Source organism: Apodemus sylvaticus, chromosome 7, assembly GCF_947179515.1.
Source record: "Apodemus sylvaticus chromosome 7, mApoSyl1.1, whole genome shotgun sequence".
NCBI lineage: Eukaryota > Metazoa > Chordata > Mammalia > Rodentia > Muridae > Apodemus > Apodemus sylvaticus.
In genome coordinates, this window is record NC_067478.1 from 110,863,020 (window position 1) to 110,890,538 (window position 27,519).

General features: G+C 44.0%; 2 protein-coding genes across 6 annotated transcripts in view; both read left to right on the forward strand.

The window, feature by feature from the left end:
* Znf700 (zinc finger protein 700) overlaps positions 1 to 27,519 on the forward strand; it is a 47,733-nt gene that overhangs the window by 14,575 nt on the left and 5,639 nt on the right. For 3 of the 5 annotated variants that reach the window (XM_052188825.1, XM_052188826.1, XM_052188827.1), the window contains 4 exons: positions 2,128 to 2,254; positions 3,764 to 3,856; positions 6,311 to 6,417; positions 7,533 to 10,129. In XM_052188825.1, the coding sequence (XP_052044785.1) occupies positions 2,128 to 2,254; positions 3,764 to 3,856; positions 6,311 to 6,417; positions 7,533 to 8,588 (1,383 nt within the window). In that variant the 3' untranslated portion in view covers positions 8,589 to 10,129. Of the gene's footprint in view, positions 1 to 2,127; positions 2,255 to 3,763; positions 3,857 to 6,310; positions 6,418 to 7,532; positions 10,130 to 25,152; positions 25,292 to 26,791; positions 26,885 to 27,519 lie in introns of those variants that run through there. The other 2 variants (XM_052188828.1, XM_052188824.1) reach the window with 2 other exon arrangements.
* Positions 23,235 to 27,519, forward strand: part of LOC127689308 (zinc finger protein OZF-like) — a 32,856-nt gene continuing 28,571 nt past the window's right edge. The window contains exon 1 of the mRNA XM_052188823.1: positions 23,235 to 23,371. Coding sequence (XP_052044783.1) covers positions 23,369 to 23,371 — 3 coding nt within the window. The 5' untranslated portion in view covers positions 23,235 to 23,368. The remainder of the gene's footprint in view (positions 23,372 to 27,519) is intronic.

Consider the following 27,519-nt stretch of genomic DNA (forward strand, 5'->3'; position numbering starts at 1 on the left):
ATAGGTAAAGCATGCCACCACTACCTTCAAATTCGTGTTCTCTCTCTCTCTCTCTCTCTCTCTCTCTCTCTCTCTCTCTCTCTCTCTCTCTACCAAATAATCATATCAGTATATGCAGAAAGGCTTTAGCACTATCCAATATGTGTATATGTGTTCATGGTTAAAGAATGGGGTAGGAGGGACATACCTCAACATAAACTATGACAAATGTACTGCCAACCTCATTGGGAATGGATTGCGAGAGAGTAAGAGAGTGAAATTAAAGGGAAACAAGTGAGAAAAGAAAAAAAATTATCCTAATTGCAGATGATGTAATATACTACATAGAGAAAAGCCAATATACTACAAAGTTTCTACAGAATTCTGCACTTTCAGCAAAGTCGCAGGATTTAAAACCTACTTAAAGCTAGTAGCTACTCTATGTATCAACCCCAGAGAGACTGAGAGATCATAGCAACACTCTCATTTACAATAGCTTCTCTCGCTCATATATATATTTATTTATATATTTGGAGATGAACAGTGATATGGAAATCTGAAGCCACATAAACCTGTACCTCCCCAACTTGCTTTTTGGTCATGGTGTTTTGTCACAGCAACACTAACCCTAACTATTAGACAAGTCGTAAGCAAACCACGCTGGGTTCCTTCCAGAGAAACGTTTAGTACTTTTTGTCGTCTGCCCTGATCCCCTGGGTAGAAGCCAGTGGAAACAGCACATGCATAGAACACCCAAGTTTTACCTGTTCTCTTGACTCCTGTGGATTCATCTGCATGGAGTGCAGAGATTAGGTAACCCGCCTTCGATCCTCAGAGTGACATTAGTGGTTTGGAATTGTTTCATAATTGCTTAGTACATTGACCCACTGTGGGGCTCTTTCCTGTGTGTGCCAGGGCATTCCAGAATCATTTTTATATGGTTGTTCTCCAAATTATACAGAATATAGAAATCTGTAAAGACCTGGGCTATGTGGAGATATTTATTGTTAGTTAATTTAAGGGCTAGAGAGAGGGCTCAGCAGTTGAGAGCACGGACTGCTCTTCCAGAGGTCCTGAGTTCAATTCCCAGCAACAACATGGTGGCTCACAACCATCAGTGATGGGATCCGATGCCCTCTTCTGGTGTGTCTGAAGACAGCTGCAGTGCACTAATGTACATTAAAATAAATAAATAAATCTTTTAAAAAGTTATTTTAAAATGATTCTTTGTTATACATATAATTTTAACATTAGAGATGAAAGCAAGGTTACATGCTCAGATATGAAAGGGCCTGTGTTTCTGACAACACAATTTCAACATATAGTAGTTTGATGCTTAAATGAAGACTATGGAAAATGATTTCTTTCATCCTCACATCTCTGAGAGAGAGGAAAATATATTTCCAGTAAAGACCCTGCAGTTTAAGACACTCATGTGAGCCAAGGCATTCCTGTCCTGTTGCCTGGGGTTGGGTGCTATGCTGGGGCAGTGGCGGGAAGGGGTGTGTGCGCTCTCACAGCAGCTACGCCAGAGTCACCACTCAGCACGGGTGAGCACTGCCAGACGCCCTGTAGGCCTGTAACACATTCAACGAGGAAGTGATTTTTGGTTATCACATATTGAAAAAACTTTCACATGACAATTTTTCACAACCTCTATATCGATTTATATGATTCCATGTGGATTTCACAGTTTAAGATTCGTGCCTTTTCCACACCAATCTCCCAGAATCAAGCCCTGCCCTTCTCTGTATGCCCTGGGTCAGACAGGGGTGGGGCAGCTCCAACATCTGCTTTTCATTGTTTTGTCTGTTATTTTACAGATTTAATGTCATTTTTACATGTTTATGTGTATGATCTCTTTTGCTCACAATCCTACAAACCATGCACATGCATTTATTCCTCTATGGATTTTTGTTTCTGTTGTAATTCCTTGAAAAATTTCTAATCGTATTGTTTAGAATCATAAGATTAATACATAGATAATATTTGAGTGTTGATTTTTCTTTCTGTCATGATACAGAATCCAAAACAAGCTACATTTTTTATAAGACACTGATGAGACAGATACACATAAAACAACAAATTCCCATTTTCTGTTCCTAAGGCTGGGGATAACTTGGATTGGAGACAAATGTGTCATTCCAGGTGTTGGTGTCATTTGAGGACATAGCCGTGGACTTCACCTGGGAGGAGTGGCAGGACCTGGACGCTGCCCAGAGGACCCTGTACAGGGACGTGATGCTGGAGACCTACAGCAGCCTGGTGTCCTTGGGTGAGTCGGACTCATCGGTAAATCTCAGCAGTACCCATTGTAGTGTTGTTACTTGCTTTCAATTCTGATTTGATATCATACATTTTAACTGACATGGCAATTTTTGAACAACAGTGTAGTTTTATAATACATGTAGTGTACAGTGATCAGATTGCTGTTAACTGATAGTGCATCCCTGTTTATACTGGGAACATTTAAAATCTCCCTGATGCTGTTTTGAAGTCTTCAGTTGGTGTCATCCATATTGTTACAATAGTACTAGAGAACATATGTTATAGACCATCCTCCCTCCTGTCTTCCCAGTTAGCGCTCACCTGCCCTTTCCATCCCTCCATCCCTGTATCTTTCCCTCACTGTACTAATTATTGTTTTACTGCTTGAGGCCACCTGTATTTACAAATACAATAAGAATGTGGAGAAATTTTTATCTTGTGCCTGACTGACATATTTCATCCACATATTGAAACTTTCCTGGGGAGACATAGGACAATGTCTTTGCTCAAATATGAATGGAGTTTTATTGCCCAAAGAAAGATTTCATCAATGCTTGGTATATCCGAGTGTGTTGGATTTATTTAGTAAATGTGATTCTCAGATTTAAAAAAAAAAAAAAAAAAAAAAAACCAAACCAAACAAAAACCCAACAAACAAACAAAAAACCCAACCCTTGTTAGTTTTTACCCACAGTTTTACCAACCTACAGCTGGGAAAAGTGTGTCCTGTCTGGAATTTCAGCTGAGAAATTCAGGATAATCTTGTCAGGAAGTGCTACCCACCCTGTTACAGCCACAGACCTCGAGATCTGCTGGGAGTTTCCTCATTTCATCACTGTGACTGTTGCTAAGCCCATCCTGTATTATAAGATGGTGCCAATTACACCCAGAAGAGTAGCCACAGTCCAGTCCACAGAATGCCCTTGTGCCTGTCACTATGACAGGATATTCTATTATTATGAATTTATATTTGGCATTTTTCTCCACCTACATTCCTCGATTAAAGTAGGTTTATATGCAGATTTCCCTGAAAAATATGGATGTCATTTTCTTTAACCATATGCAACCAACAGTGGACAGTGTCAATGTAGTTCTAGGTTCAGTTTTTAGAAACCATCATAGTAATTTTTTGTAGTGACCGCCCTAATATAAATGCTACCATATGTGGTTTGGGGTTTTTTTTGTTGTTTTTTTGTGGGGGTTGTTTGTTTTGGTTTGTTTTGGTTTGGTTTGGTTTTTTGAGACAGGGTTTCTCTGTGTAGCCCTGGCTGTCCTGGAACTCACTCTGTAGACCACGCTGGCCCCGAACTCAGAAATCCGCCTGCCTCTGCCTCCCAGAGTGCTGGGATTACAGGAGTGCACCACCACCACCACCCGGCTCTGAAGGCAGTTTCTAAGTCATCCATCATCACGTAGTTCCCGGGATGCAGCTGTTGCCTTCTAGTGGGTACTTGAGTCCTGGGAGATAGATCATCTGTAGACCTGACATAATCTGTACATTGTGTCTCCTTCACAGGGCACTGTGTGGCCAAACCTGAGTTGATCTTCAACTTAGAACAGGGACTTGGGCCACGGAGCACAGCCGGGGCTTCAGGCTGGAACCTCTCAGGTCAGTGAGTGCTACAAGCAAGAGAGAACAGTAAACAGTAGAGACATCAGATGTGGGTTACACTGGCTCTTAAAGACCGTTGGTCTCATGAACCAGACAATTGGTTTATTCAGTTTTCCCAGAGTTCTTTGCGTTAAACCACCAGTTTCTTGATGTTGAAGAGTGTCTTTTCCTTGGGAATAATTCGGTGACTTTACACAGTACTCAGTGGTGCGCAGTGGTGCTTCTTCCCTTCCTTTTCTCTCTGTATGTTTTTTTCTTTTTCAAGACTGAGTTTGTCGATGTGTGTCTCTGGCTGTCCTGGAACTCACTCTGTAGACCAGGCTGGCCCCGAACTCAGAAATCCACCTGCCTCTGCCTCCCAAGTGCTGGGATTAAAGGTGTGTGCCACCACGCCCGGCTTTTTGTTTTTCTCCTTTGTTTTAAGTTAGACATTTATTGACATTATTTCCTCAGTGTCTTTTTGACTATTGGTTATCTTTGCAATTCTCATGATACTTAGTAGTCACACAAATGCATCTGCTCTTAAAATACTTCCCTTTTGTGACCAAAGTCCAGCAATGATGTGTCACAGTGAGACAAGCAACACAAGGATGCTAGTCAGGAGCAGAGGGGGAAACACGGGCTCTACAATTGGATAGTAATAAAGGAAAAATATAGAGCACTACACTGAAGACCTATTGGATGGATTTATAAGATCTCCAGTTTGTAAATCTGTGTTAAGTAGTAAACTGAGAGTAAGGTCAGAAACAGAAAACATACTGCATGAAATTAGTGTACAATGTTGTGCAGATCTGGGCCACAAGACAGGTATCTAGATATATGGAAATACAATCACGAATTGACAGGGGCTGAGAATATTTCCTCAATGGGCATTATAGTTAAGAAGGCAAGACTGGAGGGATGGCTCAGCAGTTTAGAGCATCGGCTATTCTTCCCAGAGGTCCTGAATTCAATTCCCAGCAACCAGGTGATGGCTCACAACCATCTATACTGCAGGAATACATGCAAATAGAGAACTCATATACATAAATAAATGTTTAAATTAAAAAGAAAAAGAAGGCCAAGAAAATAGAACATGAGCAGAATATTGAAAACTTAGCGAAAAGTGTACTTATTTTGTTTGTTTTGTCCTTTCGGTTTGGTTTTCGAGACAGGGCCTCACTGCGCAGTTCTGGCTGGCCTGAAAGTCATTATGTAGCTCAGTCTCATCTTGAACTCACAGAGATCCGCTGGCCCCCAACTCCAGAATGCTGTCACTAAAGATATGTCCCACCATACCTAGGTAACATAAGTGTACTATCATAGCTGATATCTTAACAGAGACTCTGAAATTCAGAAAGTATAGTCTTAGGTGTTCTAAACCCCGGGGGAGAACAAACAAACAAACCCTGCCAATCAAGATTATTCTATGTAGCAAAGTCAAAACCAGAGAACATTATGAATTTCTTTAATAAGCATTGTCTTAGTTAGGTTTTCTACTGCTGTGAAAAGACACAATGACCACAGCAACACTTATTAAAGACAATATTTATATTGGGGCTGGATTATCGTTCAGCGGTTTAGTCCATTATTGTCTTGATGGGAAACGTGGTAGCATCCAGGAAGACACGATGTTGGAGAAGGAGCTGATTGATGCTCTACATCTTGGTCTTGAGGCTACAGAAGGGACTGTGAGGCATACCGAGTGTAACTTGAGCATATGACACCTCAAAGCTGGCACACCCCTGCAGTGGCACTCTCCCTTCAGCCAGGCCACATGTAATCTACACTCTCCATGGGCCAAACATTCAAACACGTGAGTCTGTGGGGGCCATTCCCAGTCAAACCAGCATGTACATAAACGGAATCATTGCCTGAATTCTAGTCAACTATTACAGAAGATACTTAAAAAAATAAAGTAACTAAATCTTTTCTGTAAAAGCCAGCCACAGACCACATTTCTCATAAAAGAAATCATTTCCACAAAACCCTTACAGGGTCTTGCTAGTCCTTATTAGAGCGAAGTGCACTACCTGAAACAGCTATGTAGCAGTCTTTCCCTAATCTATGTTGTACTTGGGAGAGAGAATATTGACAGCAGCTAAGTCCTGCATAGAGCTAGTAGAAGGTCAGGCATCCTACGTTCAGATAGTGAAGGAGCAGGGCAGGTAGAGGAGTGAAAGGGGGACGTGGCTATAGAGACATACAACAGAGAAATGAGTGTTTTCTTGCCACATGTTTCAGTAGCACAGCAATGCTACTGAGAACCAGGACTCAGCACCCCAACCTGTTAGTGTGCAGTGGAATTCCCATTCATTGATGACTCGGGTGTGTACAGTTCTAAGGGGATATCTTAAAAGTTCAAGTGTGATTCTAAGAAGGCGCTATTTTACTTTTGTGTTTGAATTTTGTGTATTATTATGAATAAGCTTGTGCCTATTTCATAGAAATTGAAATATTAAATATTTTCAGATGTTGACAAAGTGAGTAGGCTGGTTGATACCATCCAGGAAAATGATAGCAGACGTTTCTGGCAAATTGAAATCAACAGCCACACATCAAATGAAGAACTGGTTAAAGTAAGTAAACTGCATGAGGGCATAAAGTGTGGCTATCCATAGGGGTCTTGATCAGGTTCACTTTCTCTTCCAGCTAAGGAAGCATCATGAGCGTAACAGTTAGCATCAAAGAGAACATTAGACGGAGCAGACAAATCACCCAGTGAAGAAAGGTTATCTGTCATAGGGATGAGGAAACGCGCACAACAAGGCACATGGAGAAATACCTCTGGGAGCTGAGGAGACCCTCAGGAGCTGCAGGGGCTTCTCAGTGAACACTTGGGGGTTTCCCGAGTATTTGAGGGATCTCCCTCCCCTAATCTAGGGTTGATCAGTCCAAACAAAGAAAGAATGGCTAATGGAGCCAATGCTTTGGTTTGAACATGTTCTGACCCATTGAACTTGGTAGAGATGCGAGGTGCCCCACTGCAGGAATAGAGCCCACCAGGCCTTTCTTTTAAGCTCCCAGGCTTTTACCTCAGATCGAGAGAGTGAGGAAGAAGCTGCCATCTTGGAAGTTCACTGTCGTTATTACCTAGTTATTGCCCTCTCCCAGCTGTCCATCAAGCAGGTGTCTGTCTAACTCCAAGTCTCTCCAAATTGTGTTTCATAGCTGGATATAAAGAGTGGAAACTATTTTAGGAATGTTTTGTTAGAAACTTAGTCTATGGCAAGTTGAACTTCTTATTGAACCTGGTAAGATGTAGGCTAGAGAGGAATTTGATAATTTCAAAGTAATTGAAACGCTTCAGTTACCCTGAGTCTCTGAGTATCCTTAACAGCAACTAATCATGTCTTTATAAATGTATAGAATCAAGGAAAACTTAGGGAGGGATATTAGGACAGAAGTTGTCATTTGTAGGGGAACTATAACTATAATAAGCTCAGTAAATACGGGAAATCCTTTAATGAGGCATCATTTATTCAAGATTAGGAAGCAAAATCTCTAATACAGTGTATGAATTCTTTGACTAAATTCAGTAAATGAAGTTATATTTAACAGTGGAGAGAAATATTTCAATGTAGTCATTGGGAGAAATCTCATTAGGAAATCATGACAAGAAAAGCTCAGATAGTAAATTCTACAGAGTATTTCTTGTGATTATGAAAACTGTAACAATTTTTTTTATCTTAAGGCAGAACTGAAGATTCAAGAGGAAATCCACCGAGGGGCAAAATCCTATGACTGTGAAGTATGTCTGGAAGCAATTTACCTGAAGCCGCAGTATAGCAGAAAGCAGAGATATCACTCCTGCGAGAATCCATGCGACTGTAAGGAATGTGGAACAGCTTTCTACTCTAAGTCTCCCTTCCGTCGCTATCCGAGGCTCGAGAGAGGTGAGAAACCCCATGCATGTATAGAGTGTGGGAAATCCTTCTACTGCAAGTCTCACCTCACTGTGCATCAGAGGACCCACACAGGCGAGAAGCCTTACGAATGTAAAGACTGCAGGAAAGCTTTCTACAGCAGGTCCCAGCTCAATGTGCATCTGAGAATTCACACAGGCGACAAGCCCTACGAATGTAAAGCCTGCAGGAAAGCTTTCTACCGTAATTCTGACCTCACTGTGCATCAGAGAACTCATACAGGTGAGAAGCCCTATGAATGTAAAGTGTGCAGTAAAGCCTTCTACTGCAATTCACAGCTCACTGTCCACCACAGGACGCACACGGGTGAGAAGCCTTATGAGTGTCAAGACTGCAGCAAAGCCTTCTACTGCAAGTCCCAGCTCGCTGTCCACCACAGGACGCACACCGGTGAGAAGCCTTATCAGTGTCAAGACTGCAGGAAGGCCTTCCAGTGTAGGTCAGACCTGACCCGGCACCAGAGAACTCACACTGGCGAGAGGCCATATGAATGTAACGAGTGCAGGAAAGCTTTCTACCGCAAGTCAGACCTCACGGTGCACCAGAGAACTCATACAGGGGAGAAGCCCTACGCATGTAAAGAGTGCAGGAAGGCGTTCTACTGTAATTCACAACTTACTGTACATCAACGACAACACACAGGCGAGAAGCCTTATGAATGTAAAGACTGCGGGAAAGCTTTTCAGTGCAAATATGAGCTCACTCGACACCAGCGAACACACACAGGTGAGAAACCTTATGGATGTATAGAATGCAAGAAAGCTTTTTACACCAAGTCAGATCTCACTCGGCATCTAAAAACTCATGCAGGGGACAAACCCTGAAGATACTTGATAAGTCAGTCCTTGACTGACACCAGAGAACACACATACAAACTCGAATACCATAAAATTAGGCTAAATCTCAGAATTCATAAAAATTCAAGAAACCATTGATGTAAGAAAGGTCTCTAGCTCATCTCCACATATAGACCAGTTAGTTTAGGGAATGTGGAAAGACTCTGTGCTCAAATCTTTTGTGACATCATACAGTGTATGCAGGTGAATTCCCCTTTGAATATAAAGGATCCTAGAACACTTTGTTTCTTAAATCATAAAGCACATCCAGTGGCAGGAAATCTCATCCAGACTTCATCAATATGCATGACATGGAAAATGTTGGTACCTAAGTCAGGCTCAGTCTGCAGGAGATCTCACAAAGGTGTAGTAGTGCACAGCAAATGATTTAGCTTGGTACTGCATTCCATCCTGCCCCATTGGGCGATCTTGGCAGGACTCATTTGGACTTGATGTTTAACAGCACAACAAGACATGAAATCAAAAGCCCAAGGAAATCCCAGCATGGTGCTGCTCAGGTTTCATACCAGTACTCAGGGGCAGCGTCACACACATCAGTGCGAGTGTGTGCTGACCTTTTCAGCATAGTGTGCTCTGGGCCAGCTGGGCATTACAGTTAAATCCTGTCATGACAAAAGTGAGAAAATGTTAAATGGCAACCAAATCCACATTGTGGTTAAATCATAAGAAAGAATATGAGTGACTGTTTAAACAGTACTTGAACCTCAACTGACGTCAGAAACACAACAAAAATACAGTAAAGCATAGGAGTGTGATATGAGAGTACAGGTGCACATTACATCGTCATATTACATCACCACGTTACATCACCACATTACATCACCATGTTACATCACCACATTACATCATCAGTATAATGACTTCAGTATTCAGCTGTAGACACAGTAGGAGCCCTATCAGTCTACAGGTTATAAAAGCTGCACTCACACTCATGCAAGCATGACATCAAGTGTGAAAGTGAGAACACGTTTGAATTTAAAAAATGAGCTTGAGTGTGGCTCAGTCACACGTGCTTAAGAAGCACGCGCATTTCCTGTTCTGGGTTTGAGAGTTCTTATACATCACCTGCAGCTTCAACATTCATACCCATGAGGCCATTTGGGAGAGTATAAGCAATTGCGAAGAAGTTGCAACAAATTGATCACACCATTTTGAGTGCTGTCAGTAAAATCACACCTTGTTTAGTGAGACAAGGTCTACATATACAGGCCATGCTGACTTTGAATTCTTTGTATCGTGGGCAGTTCTCCTATTCACAGTCATACTGATTCAAGCTCTTGAGACCTTGGAGCAGAGGAATGGCCTTCCATGCAATCATATATATCTTTAATATGTGACATTTTCAGTGAAATTTCAGCATTTTTATACATCATACATTTGGGGAAGAAAATTCAGTTTATGTAACTTGCATGTTAATTTCCAGATGGAATTGTTTGAAATGGCATTGGAAATGAAGCATCCAACTGTATACTACAAATAAACACAATGATATTTCCAGCCAGTGTAAATTAAGCTTTTTCTTTGGGCATTTATTCTTATCATAACTAGTTTGGTAGTAGTTAGTGAATATAGTAGACAAAGACCTCAATGCTAATAAACATTTGTTTCTACACAATTACTCCTCATCACATAATGGGTTTTTTCTATATATTTATTCAGAGTTGCCTACAGAACAGTCAGCATGCCAATATAGAAAACATGTGTACTTTGTATGAGACATAAGAATGGAGGAAAATGGAAGGGGCATGGTGTGTACCTTTGTATGTGTGTAGTCCTGATTGGAATGTTCAGTATATATGTGAGATACATAGACTATAGACAACAGATAGGTAGGTAGGTAGATGGGTGGATGGATAGACAGACAGACAGACAGACAGATATTGTGACTAATTCTGTTCAATATCTTTTTGTCACTCTAATATCAGACACAAAGAAATTAAAGTGTGAAGTAATTGTTTTGGGTTGTGGTTTCAAAGGACTTTGTTCATGGTTTTGTTGCCCTAGAGTAGTATGAGCAATATTATGGTGACAGGTTATTGTGGTAGAAGAGTTTCCTCACATCATGGCAGGAAACTGACCAAAGAATTAGAACATGTACCTATTACATTTTCTAAAGCACCTAATTATATAAATGTAACAATACCTCCTAAAGTTTTTATGGCCTCCAAAAACAATGCTCAAATTTGAGTTCAAGTACTAGACAGATGCCCTGAGTAATGAACATTCTGTCCTGAGCAGGATAAAATCTCCTAGATAAGACACCACCTGGTTGAAAAACTTCTAGACCTCTGTTATCCCCCACTTCCCCTCCCCCCATTCACTTCATTTCTCACACCTTCCCTCTCTGGCCCCTATAGGTTTGGGATATTCTGAATTAATCATCTTCCTTGAGGGAATCACACTAGTCCTTGAAAAACAATTTTTAAATGTCATTGCTTTCTGTTTCAGATATATACTATATTTTAAAAATCCTCTCAGCACTGAGGAGGTACCTGGGTTGGTAGAGTGCTTGGTAGTATGCAAAAGCCCTGAATTCAGTCCCTAGCAGGCATGATGGTACAAGCTTGAAATCCACAGCCTTCAGAAGGTGGAAACTGGAGGATCAGAAGTACAAAGTCATCCTCAGCTGCATGGCTCCTACTTGGGATCCTATCTCAATAAATAATGAATGAATAAATAAATAAATAAATAAATTTGAGTTCAAGTTCTATGGGAGAAATTTCATGTGAAAACCAAAATGCATGTCAGGCAGTGGTGGCACACACTTTTAATCCCACCCAGCACTTGGGAGCAAGAGGCCTGTGGATCTATAATTTTGGGGTCAGCCTATTCTACAGAAATAGGTCCAAGACAGCCAGAACTACACAAAGAAACTTGTCTTGAAGGTTTTTTTTAACTAAAAAATAATACATAAGATAAAACCAAAATACACTACAAAAATCCACCTTTAATAAAATTCCAGGAATGGAGAGATGGCTCAGCAGTTAAGAACTGAAACGGTGTTGATGCAATAGCAAGAGGATTTTTACTCTGGGGTCCACAGTCGTACACTGTGCAGGGGTAGAGGACTATGGGACCCTGAGCAACTGAAGTCAGGGGTATTTACAGGGGAAAAGTCGAAAGACAAGGGGTGGAGGACAAAAATCACAAGGCAAGGAGGGTGGAGGACAAATCTTGCATGGAATGGGAAGTACAGAATGGGGAAGTCAGGAAGTTTATGCCTTAAGGAAGGTTAGGGATTATCTGGAGCAAACATCCTTGGGGCAGGGTATAGTTAAACAATGGGCAGGACACCAGATATGTCAAGAATGCGGTAAGCTAGTTCCTGGAACAGGGTGTGCTATCTTTCTCAAGCTGAAAGCAGAAAAACTAGTCACTTTGTGCTGGGCTAGTTATGGGTCTAAAAACATTGAGTTGAGGTCTCTCACAAAGAATCCTGCGACAAGAGAGGCAAAGCTACCACCGTGGACAGCTCCTGTGCTACTGCTCCTGCAGTAGTGCTTCAGGAAAGCTGGAGGCTGAGGCAGAAAAGAAGGTGATGCCACCGTGGACAGCTTCTCATGCTGGCAGTAGGCTGAGGCAGAAAAAGTGTCCACTATGGACAGCTCCTGAGGGGCTGCTCCTGCAGAGGCAGGAAAGGCGGTGAGCCACCATGGACAGCTCCAGGGCTGACCTGGTGGTGCCGCCATTTTAACAGGAACCGCCATTTTGAACAGTGCCAGTGGAACATTTCAGTATGGGTAGGAAGGAGGGGGCCTGCTGCTTCTTTTAAGGCTTTTGTGACTCAACAGCTTTTGTGGTGCACTACTCAGGAACTACATTCCCCCTTTTCAGTTTAATAAATAATCAGAGGTTAGGAAGGGAGAAGGGTTTGAAACTGTGGTTTTATCAGACTGCCTCCTGCAGATCTGGGGCAGCAAGGTCCTTGGGGCAAGTTTGATGATTGCTCTCAGGATATAACTGGGTGTGCCCGGCCTCTGACTCCTCAGCTAGGGGTTGGTAATACTATAATCACAACTACTTAAATGTCTGATTAGAAATGTTTTGTATTTGTTGTTGGAGATGTCTAAATGAGAACTTTATAAGGCAGGGTACAATTAGTAAGAAAAGGAGAACAGGTTAAAAAGTGTATCATCCAACTTTATACTGGACTGTCAATGATCCCCTGGCCAGAGGAATAGAGCTTTTTATAATGATATTTATTTATTTATTTATTTATTATTTATTTATTTGGAGAGCTGTCTGGAGTGTTGGATCTTTTATTATAAGACAGCTAGGTTGACTCCATGACAGGCTTCAAACTGGCAGTTTAGAAGACTAGCCCTTAGAACTGGACAAATCCAGGCAAATCAGTTACTTGGGGGGTGGGGGGGGAGCCCCCGGCTTCAGGCAACTAGTCAGAAGCTGCCACACCACCTGGCCTGAGGCAAGGACAATTGGTAAGCAGCACTTTCCAGACTTCCATAGAAACAGTTTCCAGCCCCATTCCCCACTAATGGTTCTAGAATTTCTGATGGACACAACAGATTAAGATAGAGGACACCTACCCTGGAATTCCCCTACCTTGCTACTTTTTTTTTTTTTTTTTTGGTTTTTTTTTTTCGAGACAGGGTTTCTCTGTGTAGTCCTTGGCTGTCCTGGAACTCACTGTGTAGACCAGGATGGCCTCGAACTCAGAAATCTGCCTGCCTCTGCCTCCCAAGTGCCAATACTGCCCGGTTTTTTATTTATTTATTTATTTATTTATTTATTCATTTATTTATTTATTTTGCCTACCATGCTTTAAATTGGCCTGTAAACTCATTTTGGGGTCTTCCTATCTTGGTAATGAGAGACCCCAGCATGCTGGACTTCTGCAGAATAAGACACTCTGCATTTACATACTATTTGAGTCCTGGATACCATCCTTCAGCAAATCATGGACCCTTACAATTATACCTGATTTGTTAACATGAAGTGGCATTCCTCCCCAAGAAATAGACAAAGACCACCTCTCTCTACTTTTAGTAAATCTATCAGATGTGCAGAGGTTAAGATCTGAAACAAAAAATGCTATGACAGGGAAGTGGACTCAGTATCACCTAAAGAGGTGATGTTATGGATGTGAGCGTAAGACCCCGACCCTTGGTCAGTGGTACTTACTTCAAGATGCCCCCCTCCCACGCACCCTCAACCCCCTCCCCCCCCCACCGTGAGACCAAGATACAAAAGCAAGAGGTTTATTGGGGGCAACCTTCAAATAGTTCCTCAAAACGAGTTACTAGGAAGGTGACCCCAAATGGCTATTACAAGCAGTTTTTATACTTTTTAGGGGCACAGGTTACATCAGCAAGGTTACAGTTCAAACTTATTGGCTAAGCATATTGACTCTTAAATCTTTTGGTTAGCAGGATGACATGCATTTGAACTCTACCTGGGACTTGCCAGAAGGTTCAGTGACTACCAGTCAGTACATTCTGAGAATATTTTACTCAAAAGTGTTCCTGTGGGTGGAGAATGGAACTTGGCCTAACTTTGACCCCAGGCAGGAGGGGGCAGCTGTAAGGTGGGTGTGGGGCTGGAAATGCCCTAGGGTCCCTCATTAGGCCTTTCAAGGAGCTTTGGAACATTTTCATCTTGTCTATACCTAGGGTTGAAAGAGTGGGATGTATACTCTCTGTGCTGTAATTTGAGCAGCTGTGGTAAGCATTATAGTCAAGTTTACCAGTGACCCCTGTGTCCCATCTGGGGTGACATTAAAACCTTAATTAGAGTATAAAAGATCTTTTTGGATCATTTGTTTGTGCAAGGACAGGAGTTGTCATCATTGAAAATCGAGCATGTTCATTTCAGCCATTTGAACCATACAGAGGCCAAGCTATTTATGGTAACACAGTGAGACTTTAATAAAATCTGAGTCTGTAAGCCAGGTGGTGGTGGTGGCACATGCCTGTAATCCCAGCTTGGAAGGCAGAGGCAGGCAGATTTCTGAGTTCAAGGCCAGCCTGGTCTACAGAGTTCCAGGATAGACAGGGCTACACAGAGAAACCCTGTCTTGAAAAAAAAAAAAAACCTACTGGACCGAGTTTCTGTAAGGTCCAAGTGGGAGCTGAGAGACAAAGAAGCCCGGGCGGGGATGGAGAAGCTGTACAGCTTCCAGGACGGAGCTGAGAGAAGTGAGAGACAAGGTCATAAAGGCCCAGAAGAACTTAAGGAATTTTTGGTCTTATCAGGCGTCTCCTAGTGGGAGAAAGGAAGGAAACAGGGAGGGTTCCAACAGAGGGAAGCATCAAGTGCTTCAGTAACTGGAGAGCTGCTCACATTGTGAGCCTCCAGGAGCCAGAGAAAAGCTCCTTACTTAGTAGGCAAAGAGAGAGGGAGAGGTGTATCCCTGGCTGGACAGAGGTATCTGGTTAATTGCGGGGATGGACTCTGGAGGAGATCATCATTGTATTGGATTTGGCAGATAACAAAGAAAGAAGGCCAGAGCCCCGAGTCTAACAAATAAATCTGGGCTTTCTGTGGCCCCTGAGGTAGGACTGTCCAAGAGGGTTGAGTAGAAGTGTGTCTGAGTCAGGCCAGGTAAAGGCAAACATGTTTTGTGACTGGGGGTCCAGAGAAATAAGGTCTCAGTATCCTTGAGATCTAAGATGGAGAAATGGAGGGTCTCTGAGGCGATGATTGGAGAGGAGGGTATGTGGGATTGTGAAAGGTAGCCTGGTTTCCAGTTGAGCTAAGGCTTGAAACCCCAGTGATCCTGAAGGGACAGTAGGCGTTTCGTCTGTTCCTGGGCACCAGGCCCCTGTTACTAGCTACAGCCCTCCATAGATTTGTGGTCATCAGTCACGTAAGGCCCTCCACATGTAGAGGATGTGACCTATAGTCACATAGGCTCAAACTGATCTCCATTCTAATGAGATACCTAGAGGCCTGGCGAGGCCTAGCCAACAAACTTTCCTTCCAAGACACCCTCCCTGCAAAAGATATTTAACCTCAGGCCCACTCCAAGAAGTGGTATATGGTTTTATTCATCCTCTTTCCATCACAACAGCAACATCTTAAAACCATGGACTTCCTCTTTTCATCAGGATTGGCCGTGGGGAGCCAAGAAGGCCTTTGTCTATAGAGCCACCATCTAATCTCCCATAGAAGGCCTCTCTGCACTTCCTGCCACTGTTCCCCAAAGCCCAAGCCCGCTTGCTACTACCATCAAGCCAAAGACTCTCCCAGCTTGACCAGCCAGAGCTCTCCATCCCCTTCCTCTCCCTCCCCGGCCCCAGGCTGGATCCAGCCCTCAGACCCCCACTCCACTCTCATCTCTTCCCTGGGTGCTGAGAGCCTGAGAGCCAGACAGCCCCAGTTTTATGACTTTGTTCTGCATTTTATGGTCCGTTCCTAGAGCTGAGGTCTTCTGACCTAGTTTCTGGACCATTTGTGGTCTGTTCTGGGAGCTGATGCCTTGTGGTCCTTTTTGAAATCAGGCCTGGTCCTTAAGTGGAGATGAATGGGGTTATGTTGCCCTTTCACTCCAGAGTCCAGTTGTCCACTCCTCGGGTTATTGTCCGAGACTAGAAATAACCCCTACTCACGAGGCCGTCACCCTAAATTAAAAAAAAAAAATCAATCCAGTCACTCACAGTCCCATCACCAAAGATGAAACTCTATCATTTCTAAGGACGACTGGCTTCTTATGCTCTTGAATACTCTTACTCTCTCTTGTCTTGCTTACCACTTACATGAGGCAAGCCATGGCTTCACTCATGAACCACTCCTTGTGCCCATTACGAAGGCCTTTCACAGACTTCAACAGGCCCTCCACTGTGGAGACTGGGTGTGGCAGCCATCCCAAGATGGCGCCCGGGCTGGCTGCCAGGTCGCATGACTCAACCCTGCATCCTGTTGTTCCCCTTTAAGAGTCATGTACGCACTGGAGAAGTGTGCATGCACCCTTTGACGTCATATCAGGCCACTCTCGGGCCATGGTCTCGATCCTATCATGAGCCCCTTCATGGCGGTCGCTGACTGGTGCAGGCTGGGATAAAACTGGGGCAGCGGACTGGTTTCGAGTCTCCCGTGTCATCTCCCTTATTCTGCTGGATGGATAATGTCAGCAACACTCCGCCAAGCTCCAGCTGTACACCTTCCAGACCTAACACCCCCTTCTCTCTATGTCACTAAAAAGGAGGAATATATATATTCTGGGAGTCTTGGGTTACCAGCTACGACCTTCCTTTGCCCCTGAAAAAATTAGAGCACACTATTCAAGGGTGGGTACCTTTTCTGCTAGCCCTGGCTGCAGCTGAACTTTCTATACACAAATGGAAGAAGTTAACCTTTGGGTCACCCATCACTGTCTTATCTTGTCATCACCTATCCTACCTTCTGACACACAAGGCTCTTTAAAACTACTGCTTTCCAAGACCTCTCCCTTCAGGAAGCATTAGCAAAGGATGCTACAGTTACCTTTCCGCCATGTTCATGCCCACTGCTCAACATTACAAACTGACTCAAGCTACTGACGTAGAATATATAAGATCATTTGTTTCTGCTGGCTTCTGACACCTGTCATATTTGTTTCCAGATTATGGAGGCCACCTCTCCAGCACCTTCCTCCCCCTCCCTGCTTTAACTAGCCCCAGCCTTGGACGGGGGATCCCCGAAACCAGCACCAGCTGTCCCGAACCTCAGACTGAGATTCCCCATCCCCGGAGCAGTGTCTCAGGGCTACCCTATGGCCAACTCTGGCCTGGTACTGGCCTGGTGACAGTGTGGGGCAAGTAGGGCCAACGTCCCATGTCCTGTCTCCCCAGCAGCTGTGCCCTGTGGTGGAGCGGACTCTACAGAGAGTATAATGGTTAATCCTAAGGGGTCGAAGGGAGCTACTGCTGAATTTGTAAGTCAGAGATCCTGAACCAACTGGTGGGCTCCTATGGATTTTTAAACTGCTAGTACAGGGGAAGAATTGAGACATAGAAGACTGTTTCCTAAAATGTCAGAGGTAAGAGGTCCTCTAATTAATTTAGGGGGGCCCTAATTTAACTTTTTATCCTAAAATATTCCCTGGATAGCTCATTTTCTGCAGAACACAAATCTAGTCTTTTATTTTATTTATCAATCCAGTCATTTCTCCAGGTTTCCTTTTGAGTATCTTAAGGATCCTGTGACTTTTGGTTCTTAAGAGATGGCAAGAATATATTTTTTTTCCTTATCATTGCAAAAGATTTCAGTCTACCTTTGTTAAGCACAAACAATAAGCTAGTTGGGTGGGACCGTGCCTCGAAATTATAGTTTCTACCACATCTGGTCCTAACCTGGCTGTCCTAGGCTGACCTTGAACTCAGGAATCTGCCTGTCTTTGTGTCTTTCTGACTTTGTGTCTGGTGACAAGCTGGCTCATAGCGTAGCTGCCTTTGTTCCTTTAAATTCATGAAGCCCCTCCTTTAGATTCAAGAAGTCCCTCATATAATTCATATTGCATCCTTATTTTTTGCATCACTGAGAAATTATATACTTTCAAACTCATGTATTTGAGAGCTCTTTCCCATAGCCTTAAGGGCTGTCCTGAAGGCCGTAGCATTTACCATTTTGCAGAGACATTAGCCACACCCTTGACTCCTGGACTTGTGATGTTTCTATTAACATTAACAGGGAGGACATTTCTCAGAGGAAGTGAAATATCTACATTACACAAAAAAGCCTTATACCCATAGCATCTGTGGACACTCATGGGGGCTCACCCTGTCAGGGGCAGGAACCATGTCATTCTGTCCCTGGCTTGGCATCAGAGTGTACAGTTTGGAGGAGGGGGAGGAGAGGAATGCCAGTGAGTCTGGGGTCCAGCAGATGTGGGGAACAAAGGGAAGAAGCTCCTATTTTGTCTAGGAGGTTTCTTCCCAGTCAGGGAATGGCACAGGTTGGTTCCATAAGGCATAGATAAGGGGATACCCCTAAATATACAGTTAAGAGGTGGGGTTTGGTGAGCCTGATAAAGCCATCCCCCTACTCCAACAATAGAGGAATGAAAAGGAGAAGTGGACCCCCAGAATTTTGTCAAGACTGCAAAAATGGCTCCTGTGTCCAGAAGGAAGGGCAGTGAACACCCTGATACTGTGAGGCTTTATCTATATTCACCTCGGATGAATTACCCAAGGTTTCCTGTCAGAGATGACAGTGGACAGGCCAAGAGAGCCCAGGCCCCCTCAGTTGTCCATGGCTAGACCAAGGACATTGGCTGAAAGGTGATCTGGGTTTGATGTCCCCACAGGGTTCATGGAGGCAGTCAACACCCCCGCAATGTTTCTTGTTGACACCTTGAGCATGGCTCCAGTGGTTCATGGTGGTTTATGAGCATTTAGACAGACCCAAGCCTAGTGATGCTCCTGACCACATTTGGAAACAGGCACATGGAGGTTCTTGTTCTTAGGGAGACGAGGGAGCCTGGGTTTTTGTTTAGCCAGCTGAGAGGCCTTAGACATTTTTGGGCGTTGTTGTTTGGGGGCTTTTTCATCTCTCCAGTGGTTTGTCTTCAAGGCCATGGATAAGATTTCTGACTGAGGAGTCGAGGCTCCTTTCTACAGATGTTTAAGTTTGGTCCTAGTATTAGAGGAACTCTGGGAAAAGAAGTCTCTCCAATTGCGTTGTTTTCCACCTGGGGTCTCAGGATCCAGATTAGTATATCATAGGAGGGCCTCTGTAAGGTAGTCTAGAATTGTGGTGGATTTTCATATTTATCTTGGATGGATGACCTTTTGGAATTTTTCATAATCTACAGCCTTAAGGACAGCTTTGTGGAGACTGGCCAGGAGGCAAGGTATAAATTGATTCTTCGCTAAGATGCCACCTGGGATATTGTGATACTGTTTAGGGTCCCGCCTAGCCCTGACTGGATGGGCAGCCATTGCTGAGAAGAGAGAAAGAGAAACCAAAGAGGCTGAAGAGGAAGGGAAGGAATCTGGGTTTGTTAGTTGACCTGTCCAGCAGGTCCAGTTATTCCAGGGTCTCGATGAGGCACTACCTGAGGGTCAAAAATGGGGGGAAGAGAGAAGGGGGACCAAGCACGCTAACAAAATCAAAGTCAGTCTGGGTTGTGTCAAGGCTTCATTTAATGTCGGGAAGGTAAATGGGTTTTAAGGCTTACAGAGAAGGAATTGACCTTCACACAAGAACAAAGGAGGAAGGGTGGAGACACCCCCAGCGATCTAAGCAGGAAGCAAGGAGGTCATCGGGTAGGGACACTCGGAGTTAATGGAGTTAACGCTGCCGCAGGAACATTCCACGGTTAGGGCGAGAACTCGCACTCTTCTCGCACAAACAGCTCATGGGGAAGGCTCTAGTTAATTGTTCTCATATTTTAGCAGCCACCACCTTAGGGCCGGGAGTAAGCATTAAATCTGAATAGCTCAGGACAGCTTCCCACAGTTAGGGCAGCCAAAAGTAGTAGAAGAATTTTCTGGTTTGGGCCTCACAGCTAGGAACTGTTGCTTCCTTGGTTGGCTTATGCCATGTGATCACTTTTTAATCAAGATGAAAGTGAGACTGCAAAAGTTCATCCTTTCAAACCCTAACAAAGAGGCTGTCAGCCATATGGCTGCCTACATCCTGATGTGGGGTTCAGGGGGGACAGTGGCTAAGATAGCAACAAGCCTCATGTTTCCTTTAAGATTACTTGTGGGTAGATTCTTAACTTTCTACCCTGGGGTCACAAGTTTTAAGTAAACCCCTTTGTTAGAGATTTTATGGGATTTCAATCACATACTTTAGCAAGTTTTGAGAATTGATCCAAAGACTACAGAGTAGAGATGAGCAGCAAGTCCCTATTGTAAATAACCTGTCCCTTTAACCTGTCCCTTTATTTTGCTTTTCTCTCCTTTCTTTGTCACAGTTAGGTGGCTCGCCTGATATGAGGCAGAGATATTGGAGGAAACATTTTAAAAAACATACTTGGCTCTAGTGGAGAGGGAGCTATACCCAACTCCAGAGCCAGATTTTAATTGAAGTGGAGCAACATAAAAGAGTCTAATGCTACTCATACCTAAAAGGCACCTGAAATCCTGTAAAACTGAATCCAGTAGGATAATAATGCAGAGGCTTGGAGATAGGAAAGTTGCCATGTCTGACTGGAGACAGAGGACACTACAGGAGGGAGCTGAGAGACTGACCAGGAGGAAATCACACTTAAATAAAAACACACAAAACTTCCATGATCTCTCTTCATGTGCTGCCCAGGTTGTTGGCTCCTCATTCACCATAGCTGATAAAATAATTTCTTTCAAGATCAGGCGAGTATCCTTCTCAATTCTGTGAGAGATTTAAAATTTTGAATAGTCTTATTCCACCAAACTAAAGTGTCTGAATTTCGTTTTGGGGATGGTTTTGTATAGTTCTTCTGTGTCATTCTAGCTGTTTCTGGCACTGTGTCTAGACCTCATCAGCTCTGTAAACTGTGTAAAGATCGATAGGTATTGAATAATATATAGCTGCATGTCGCGACCACCCTCGCCAGCAAGGAATGACGCAACACAGGAAGATCTTCTCCAAGCAGTTTACTCAGGATCCCTGTACAAGCTTCTTCTGACCCCAGAGAAAATAAGCCAAGCCCTTAAATAATAATAGCCAGCCAGTCAGGCTTAGCCATGTGGGCATTGCTGATAGGCTGTATCCACAAGGGCGCAAGACTCAACAGGCTCCACCCAAATAAGGTCTTGTTAACTGTTACCAACAGGGAGCCCGCCAGCAGGAAGGCGGAAAGCAGAAACCCGCACCATTTTAAGGGTGCAGTAGCAAGCAGCTCCCTACAGCTGCACACAATTACTTCATTTTTAACATGGCTTAACTCCTGTTCACTGTGGTTTTGAAAAGCCTTATAGCTAAACTGCCAACGACCTGTAGCAGTGCTGCTCACACAACACAGACATGTTTAAGAACAAGACAGGGTGGGGTGCCAGGGTGCCTCTAGGAGCCGCCTCCACACCTCAGATGCTTTAACTAAGCCCAGGGGATTTCCTGGCACTAATTTCTCCAAGTCTGTCGCTTGCCCCTCCCCCAAGGGTTGGGATCACTTCAGACCAACCAGGCATCCTGGGGCAGAGAACAAATCCCCAGAGAGTGAATCAGCAGAGCTCAGAGATGAGGGGGAGGTGTCAGGACTCAAAGCCAGACTGACAAGGAAACACTTGCTTGTGATCCCAGCACCTGTGGCGCTGAAGCAGGAGGATTGTAAGTTTGAGGTCAGCATGGGCTTCATGATGAGACTTTGTCTCAAACCAGCAAGATGGAGTTCCTTTTGTCCACCCTTTCAAGGGAAACCAGAAGATGAGAGATTAAGAAAAATGGTTCTTAGGCATGTGACGAACCAAACTCGCCCTAACCCCATTCCGACTAGCTTGCGCCACCCAAGATGATGACTTTAAACCAGCAAGTGCGGAAATGTAACCAGCTGGGCAGAGAATTCCCCCCCTCTCTCTCTTTCTCTCTCTCTCTCTCTCTCTCTCTGTGTGTGTGTGTGTGTGTGTGTGTCTTTCTCTCTCAACATTCTATTAACTCCTTTGATAGTGGAATTTGTGGAAATGGGGGAAATTTCACATCATTTATTATCAGAAAAAAATAGATTTGTTCACTCATAGTCTATTAACCAAGAATTATTAAGACGCAAAACACTTAACATTTGACCACTTATTGTACTGAACAATGCTGTATATGCTTAAATTTCATCTCAAAGTCTATTTATTTCATACTACATGAAAATCTATTTTTATAATCATAAAGATGATTTCTACAAAGACAGTCACAACCAGTCTGCCTCCATCGTAGGTTTGCAAGCCATCTATAATAAAGACAAACTAGGTTCATTCCTGTTTGTGTATTTATCTGCTCAAGGATGGGACCACGGCCCAACTGTACCCTTAAGTACAAAAGGCTCTGTACCACCTGTACAGGAAACTACAGCCACACCTTTGTTTCAAACAGTTACTCTGACCAACTCGTTACATTTACCTTTGCTTCTCTAACCCCAACTACCTGCCTGTCAAAACCTCCATTCGTAAACTCCCTGCTTCTGAATTATAAAAACCCTCATCTTCCCCATAACCAAATTCGGAGATCTCAAACCCTACCTTTGGGGAGAGACAGCCCGGACAGGAATTTGGACAGGAATTTTTAAAATCTTGCTTTAATTAATTTGGCCCTGATGATCTGGGTCGGTGGTCTCCAATTTGTGGAAACAGAGGCATACACTTAATCCCATCACTAGGAATGCAGAGGCAGGAGGATCTCTTGTGAGTTTGCAGCTAGCCTAGTCTACAAAGCAAATTCCAGAGCAGGAGTATATAGAGATCCTATTTCAGAGGGGGAAAAATGTCATGATACTCTTTCTATTTATAAATACATATTAGATGATATAATGCTCTACTTAAATGTGAGGTTGGAGCTGGTTTTCCTACTGGAAGCCCTGCCTTAAAATACAGCCAAGAACTTGTCAATCTTGTTAAATTCACCAATGGTTGGTGACATTTAGGCTCTGAACAGGTGAGACGGAAGCCAGTCTGAGAACCTATGGCGACGAGTGTCCAATCAGACACACCGGCAGAGAGTAGGGGCGGGCTTTCAGTCTTGCAAGCCCTCGCCTCTGACCACCCCTGCTCCCCCTCTTCTCCACATTGGCACCTGTCCAGGTGTTCCGCGCTCGCCCAGAAGTCCCGAGAGGTTCTGCCGGTCGCCGCGTGTCACGTTTCCCCACTGAGAACCACAGTGAGGGCTTTGGGAATCCTGAAATGGTGAGTCTGTGGCAGGTCCGAAGCCCGAGCCCTTTGTCCCCCGGCTGCAGGGTGGGGGCTGAGCGGGTTCCGGGCGTCCCGTCCGGTCCCCTAGTCCCTGCAGGGACCTGAGCCCTACTGCAGAGCTTTCCACAGCGCTGGCCCGGAGCGTGTGCCATGCTGGGTGGAAAGGGAAACCGTAACCCCATGCCTGGACCCGGTCGTTCTGCTCTCCCGTTGTCTCTGCCCTTTGGCCCCACATCTCTGTCCCTGATCGTTCCCGCCTTCCAATTCGTGAGTCACTGTACCTGGAGTTTAGGGTGTTCAGTCTGGTGCCTAGATGATCCTGTTCCTGAGACGTCTGGCTCTATTCCGTTTCCCAGAATCCTGGAACCCCATCTATCTGTGGCACGAACTCTGTACCCACCCCTAAGAAGCACCTCCGTTTTCTGTGTCAGCATTGTGACCCCACTGTGTCTCTGTGAACATGGATGTGAAACCTTTTACATTTTCTGGCAGCTGAGTCTCACTGTGTAGCCCTGGTTAGCCAGTACTCATTATGTAGACTGTGCTAGTCTCAAACTCAGAACTCTCCCTGCTTCTGCCACCCCAGGGCTGGGGTTAAAGGCTTGTGGTTTTACTTTCCTCGTGACGGGTTCCTTGTATACCAGCTTCCTTGGCTGAGGATGACCTTGGTCCTCTAATCTTCATCCTGGAGGCCATTTTCTGACATTCAGATTTCTGTTCTTTAGATACTTCCCAGCAGTAGTGATTGCTGGGTCCTTTGGTAGTTCTATGTTTAAGGCTTTGAAGAACTGGAATGTAAATTTATAAAATGTTTGCACTACCTTTCATGTTAAAAGCAGTACAAGGCTTCCCTCTTTGGCATGCCTGTTTCCTCTTAAGCACTCGTAATTTCCCTCTCTCTCTCTCTCTCTCTCTCTCTCTCTCTCTCTCTCTCTCTCTCTCTCTCTCTCTCTTTCTCTCTCTCCCTCTGCTATTTTTTTTGGTTGTTTGGTTGTTTGGTAGGTTTGGTTAGGTTTTTTTTCGAGACAGGGTTTCCCTGTATAGCCCTGGCTGTCCTGGAACTCACTCTGTAAACCAGGCTGGCCTCAAACTCAGAAATCTACCTGCCTCTGCCTCCCAGAGTGCTGGGATTACAGGCGTACGCCACCACTGCTCAGCTCTCTTTACTATTATTATAGATTTTTTTAGAGTTTAGGAGTCCTGCTATCTGATGCATTCAACGTCTGGTGTGAGTCTGTTAGAATTCAATCTGTCAACAGCCACTGGAAGAGAGCACCCAAGCGTTGTCTCTGAAGAGGCAGAGTTCTGTTTTTCCACCCTTTCCCACATGTCCATTATCAAATGAGCTAATAGAATGTTCAGAGAGGGACAGACAGAGTGAAGGTTTTAGGTCACAGAGCTGGTCACATGCTTGCTTCTTCTTTTGAGATCTGGGAAGATGTTTCCTGAGCTCTGAGCTTTTCTGTGCTCAGTAAACGCTTTTAAAACTGAAGTCTTAGGTGCATGGGCCAACTCCTTCCAGGAAATAGAAGGTACCAATGGACCTGGAGACTTTGAATAGGGAAGCCAGGGTATGGCTGTCCATGTTGAAATCCTTTGGAAAACTCTCGCCGTGTTTTCTGGTATCTTTACATTAACAGATCCCGGTGCTGAGTTTTCTTTCTCCCTATGAGACAAATCATATGTCACCTGCTATGGGACCCTGGTGTGAAACTTAAAATAGAATGGGCCCCACTTTCTGTTCCAAAAGCTAACCGCTTGGGTTGAAGAGAAACATGTCATTGCAGGGGCCGGTGTCATTTGAGGACGTAGCCGTGGACTTCACCTGGGAGGAGTGGCAGGACCTGAATGCTGCCCAGAGGACCCTGTACAGGGACGTGATGCTGGAGACCTACAGCAGCCTGGTGTCCTTGGGTGAGTCTGACTCATCGGTAAATCTCAGCAATACCCATTGTAGTGTTGTTACTTACTTTCAATTCTGATTTGATATCATACATTTTAACTGACATGGCAATTTTTGAACAACAGTGTAGTTTTATAATACATGTAGTGTACAGTGATCAGATTGCTGTTAACTGATAGTGCATCAGTGTTTATACTGGGAACATTTAAAATCTCCCTGATGCTGTTTTGAAGTCTTCAGTTGGTGTCATCCATATTGTTACAATAGTACTAGAGAACATATGTTATAGACCATCCTCCCTCCTGTCTTCCCAGTTAGCGCTCACCTGCCCTTTCCATCCCTCCATCCCTGTATCTTTCCCTCACTGTACTAATTATTGTTTTACTGCTTGGGGCCACCTGTATTTACAAATACAATAAGAATGTGGAGAAATTTTTATCTTGTGCCTGACTGACATATTTCATCCACATATTGAAACTTTCCTGGGGAGACATAGGACAATGTCTTTGCTCAAATATGAATGGAGTTTTATTGCCCAAAGAAAGATTTCATCAATGCTTGGTATATCCGAGTGTGTTGGATTTATTTAGTAAATGTGACTCTCAGATTTAAAAAAAAAAAAAAAAAAAAACCAAACAAAACAAAAACCCAAGAAACAAACAAAAAACCCAACCCTTGTTAGTTTTTACCCACAGTTTTACCAACCTACAGCTGGGAAAAGTGTGTCCTGTCTGGAATCTCAGCTGAGAAATTCAGGATAATCTTGTCAGGAAGTGCTACCCGCCCTGTTACAGCCTCAGACCTAGAGATCTGCTGGGAGTTTCCTCATTTCATCACTGTGACTGTTGCTAAGCCCATCCTGTGTTATAAGATGGTGCCAATTACACCCAGAAGAGTAGCCACAGTCCAGTCCAACAGAATGCCCTTGTGCCTGTCACTATGACAGGATATTCTATTATTATAAATTTATATTTGGCATTTTTCTCCACCTACATTCCTTGATTAAAGTAGGTTTATATGCAGATTTCCCTGAAAAATGTGGATGTCATTTTCTTTGACCATATGCAACCAACAGTGGACAGTGTCAATGTAGTTCTAGGTTCAGTTTTTAGAAACCATCATAGTAATTTTTTGTAGTGACCGCCCTAATATAAATGCTACCATATGTGGTTTGGGGTTTTTTTTGGTTTTTTTTGGGGGGGGGTTGTTTGTTTTGTTTTGGTTTGGTTTGGTTTTTTGAGACAGGGTTTCTCTGTGTAGCCCTGGCTGTCCTGGAACTCACTCTGTAGACCACGCAGGCCCCGAACTCAGAAATCCGCCTGCCTCTGCCTCCCAGAGTGCTAGGATTACAGGAGTGCACCACCACCGCCCGGCTCAGAAGGCAGTTTCTAAGTCATCCATCATCACGTAGTTCCCGGGATGCAGCTGTTGCCTTCTAGTGGGTACTTGAGTCCTGGGAGATAGATTATCTGTAGACCTGACATAATCTGTACATTATGTCTCCTTCACAGGGCACTGTGTGGCCAAACCTGAGTTGATCTTCAACTTAGAACAGGGCCTTGGGCCACGGAGCACAGCAGGGGCCTCAGGCTGGAACCTCTCAGGTCAGTGAGTGCTACAAGCAAGAGAGAACAGTAAACAGGAGAGACATCAGATGTGGGTTACACTGGGTCTTAAAGACCGTTGGTCTCATGAACCAGACAATTGGTTTATTCAGTTTTCCCAGAGTTCTTTGCGTTAAACAGCCAGTTTCTTGATGTTGGAGAGTGTCTTTTCCTTGGGAATAATTCGGTGACTTTACACAGTACTCAGTGGTGCGCAGTGGTGCTTCTTCCCTTCCTTTTCTCTCTGTATGTTTTTTTCTTTTTCAAGACTGGGTTTGTCGATGTGTGTCTCTGGCTGTCCTGGAACTCACTCTGTAGACCAGGCTGGCCCCGAACTCAGAAATCCACCTGCCTCTGCCTCCCAAGTGCTGGGATTAAAGGTGTGTGCCACCACGCCCGGCTTTTTGTTTTTCTCTTTTGTTTTAAGTTAGACATTTATTGACATTATTTCCTTAGTGTCTTTTTGACTATTGGTTATCTTTGCAATTCTCATGATACTTAGTAGTCACACAAATGCATCTGCTCTTAAAATACTTCCCTTTTGTGACCAAAGTCCAGCAATGATGTGTCACAGTGAGACAAGCAACACAAGGATACTAGTCAGGAGCAGAGGGGGAAACACGGGCTCCACAATT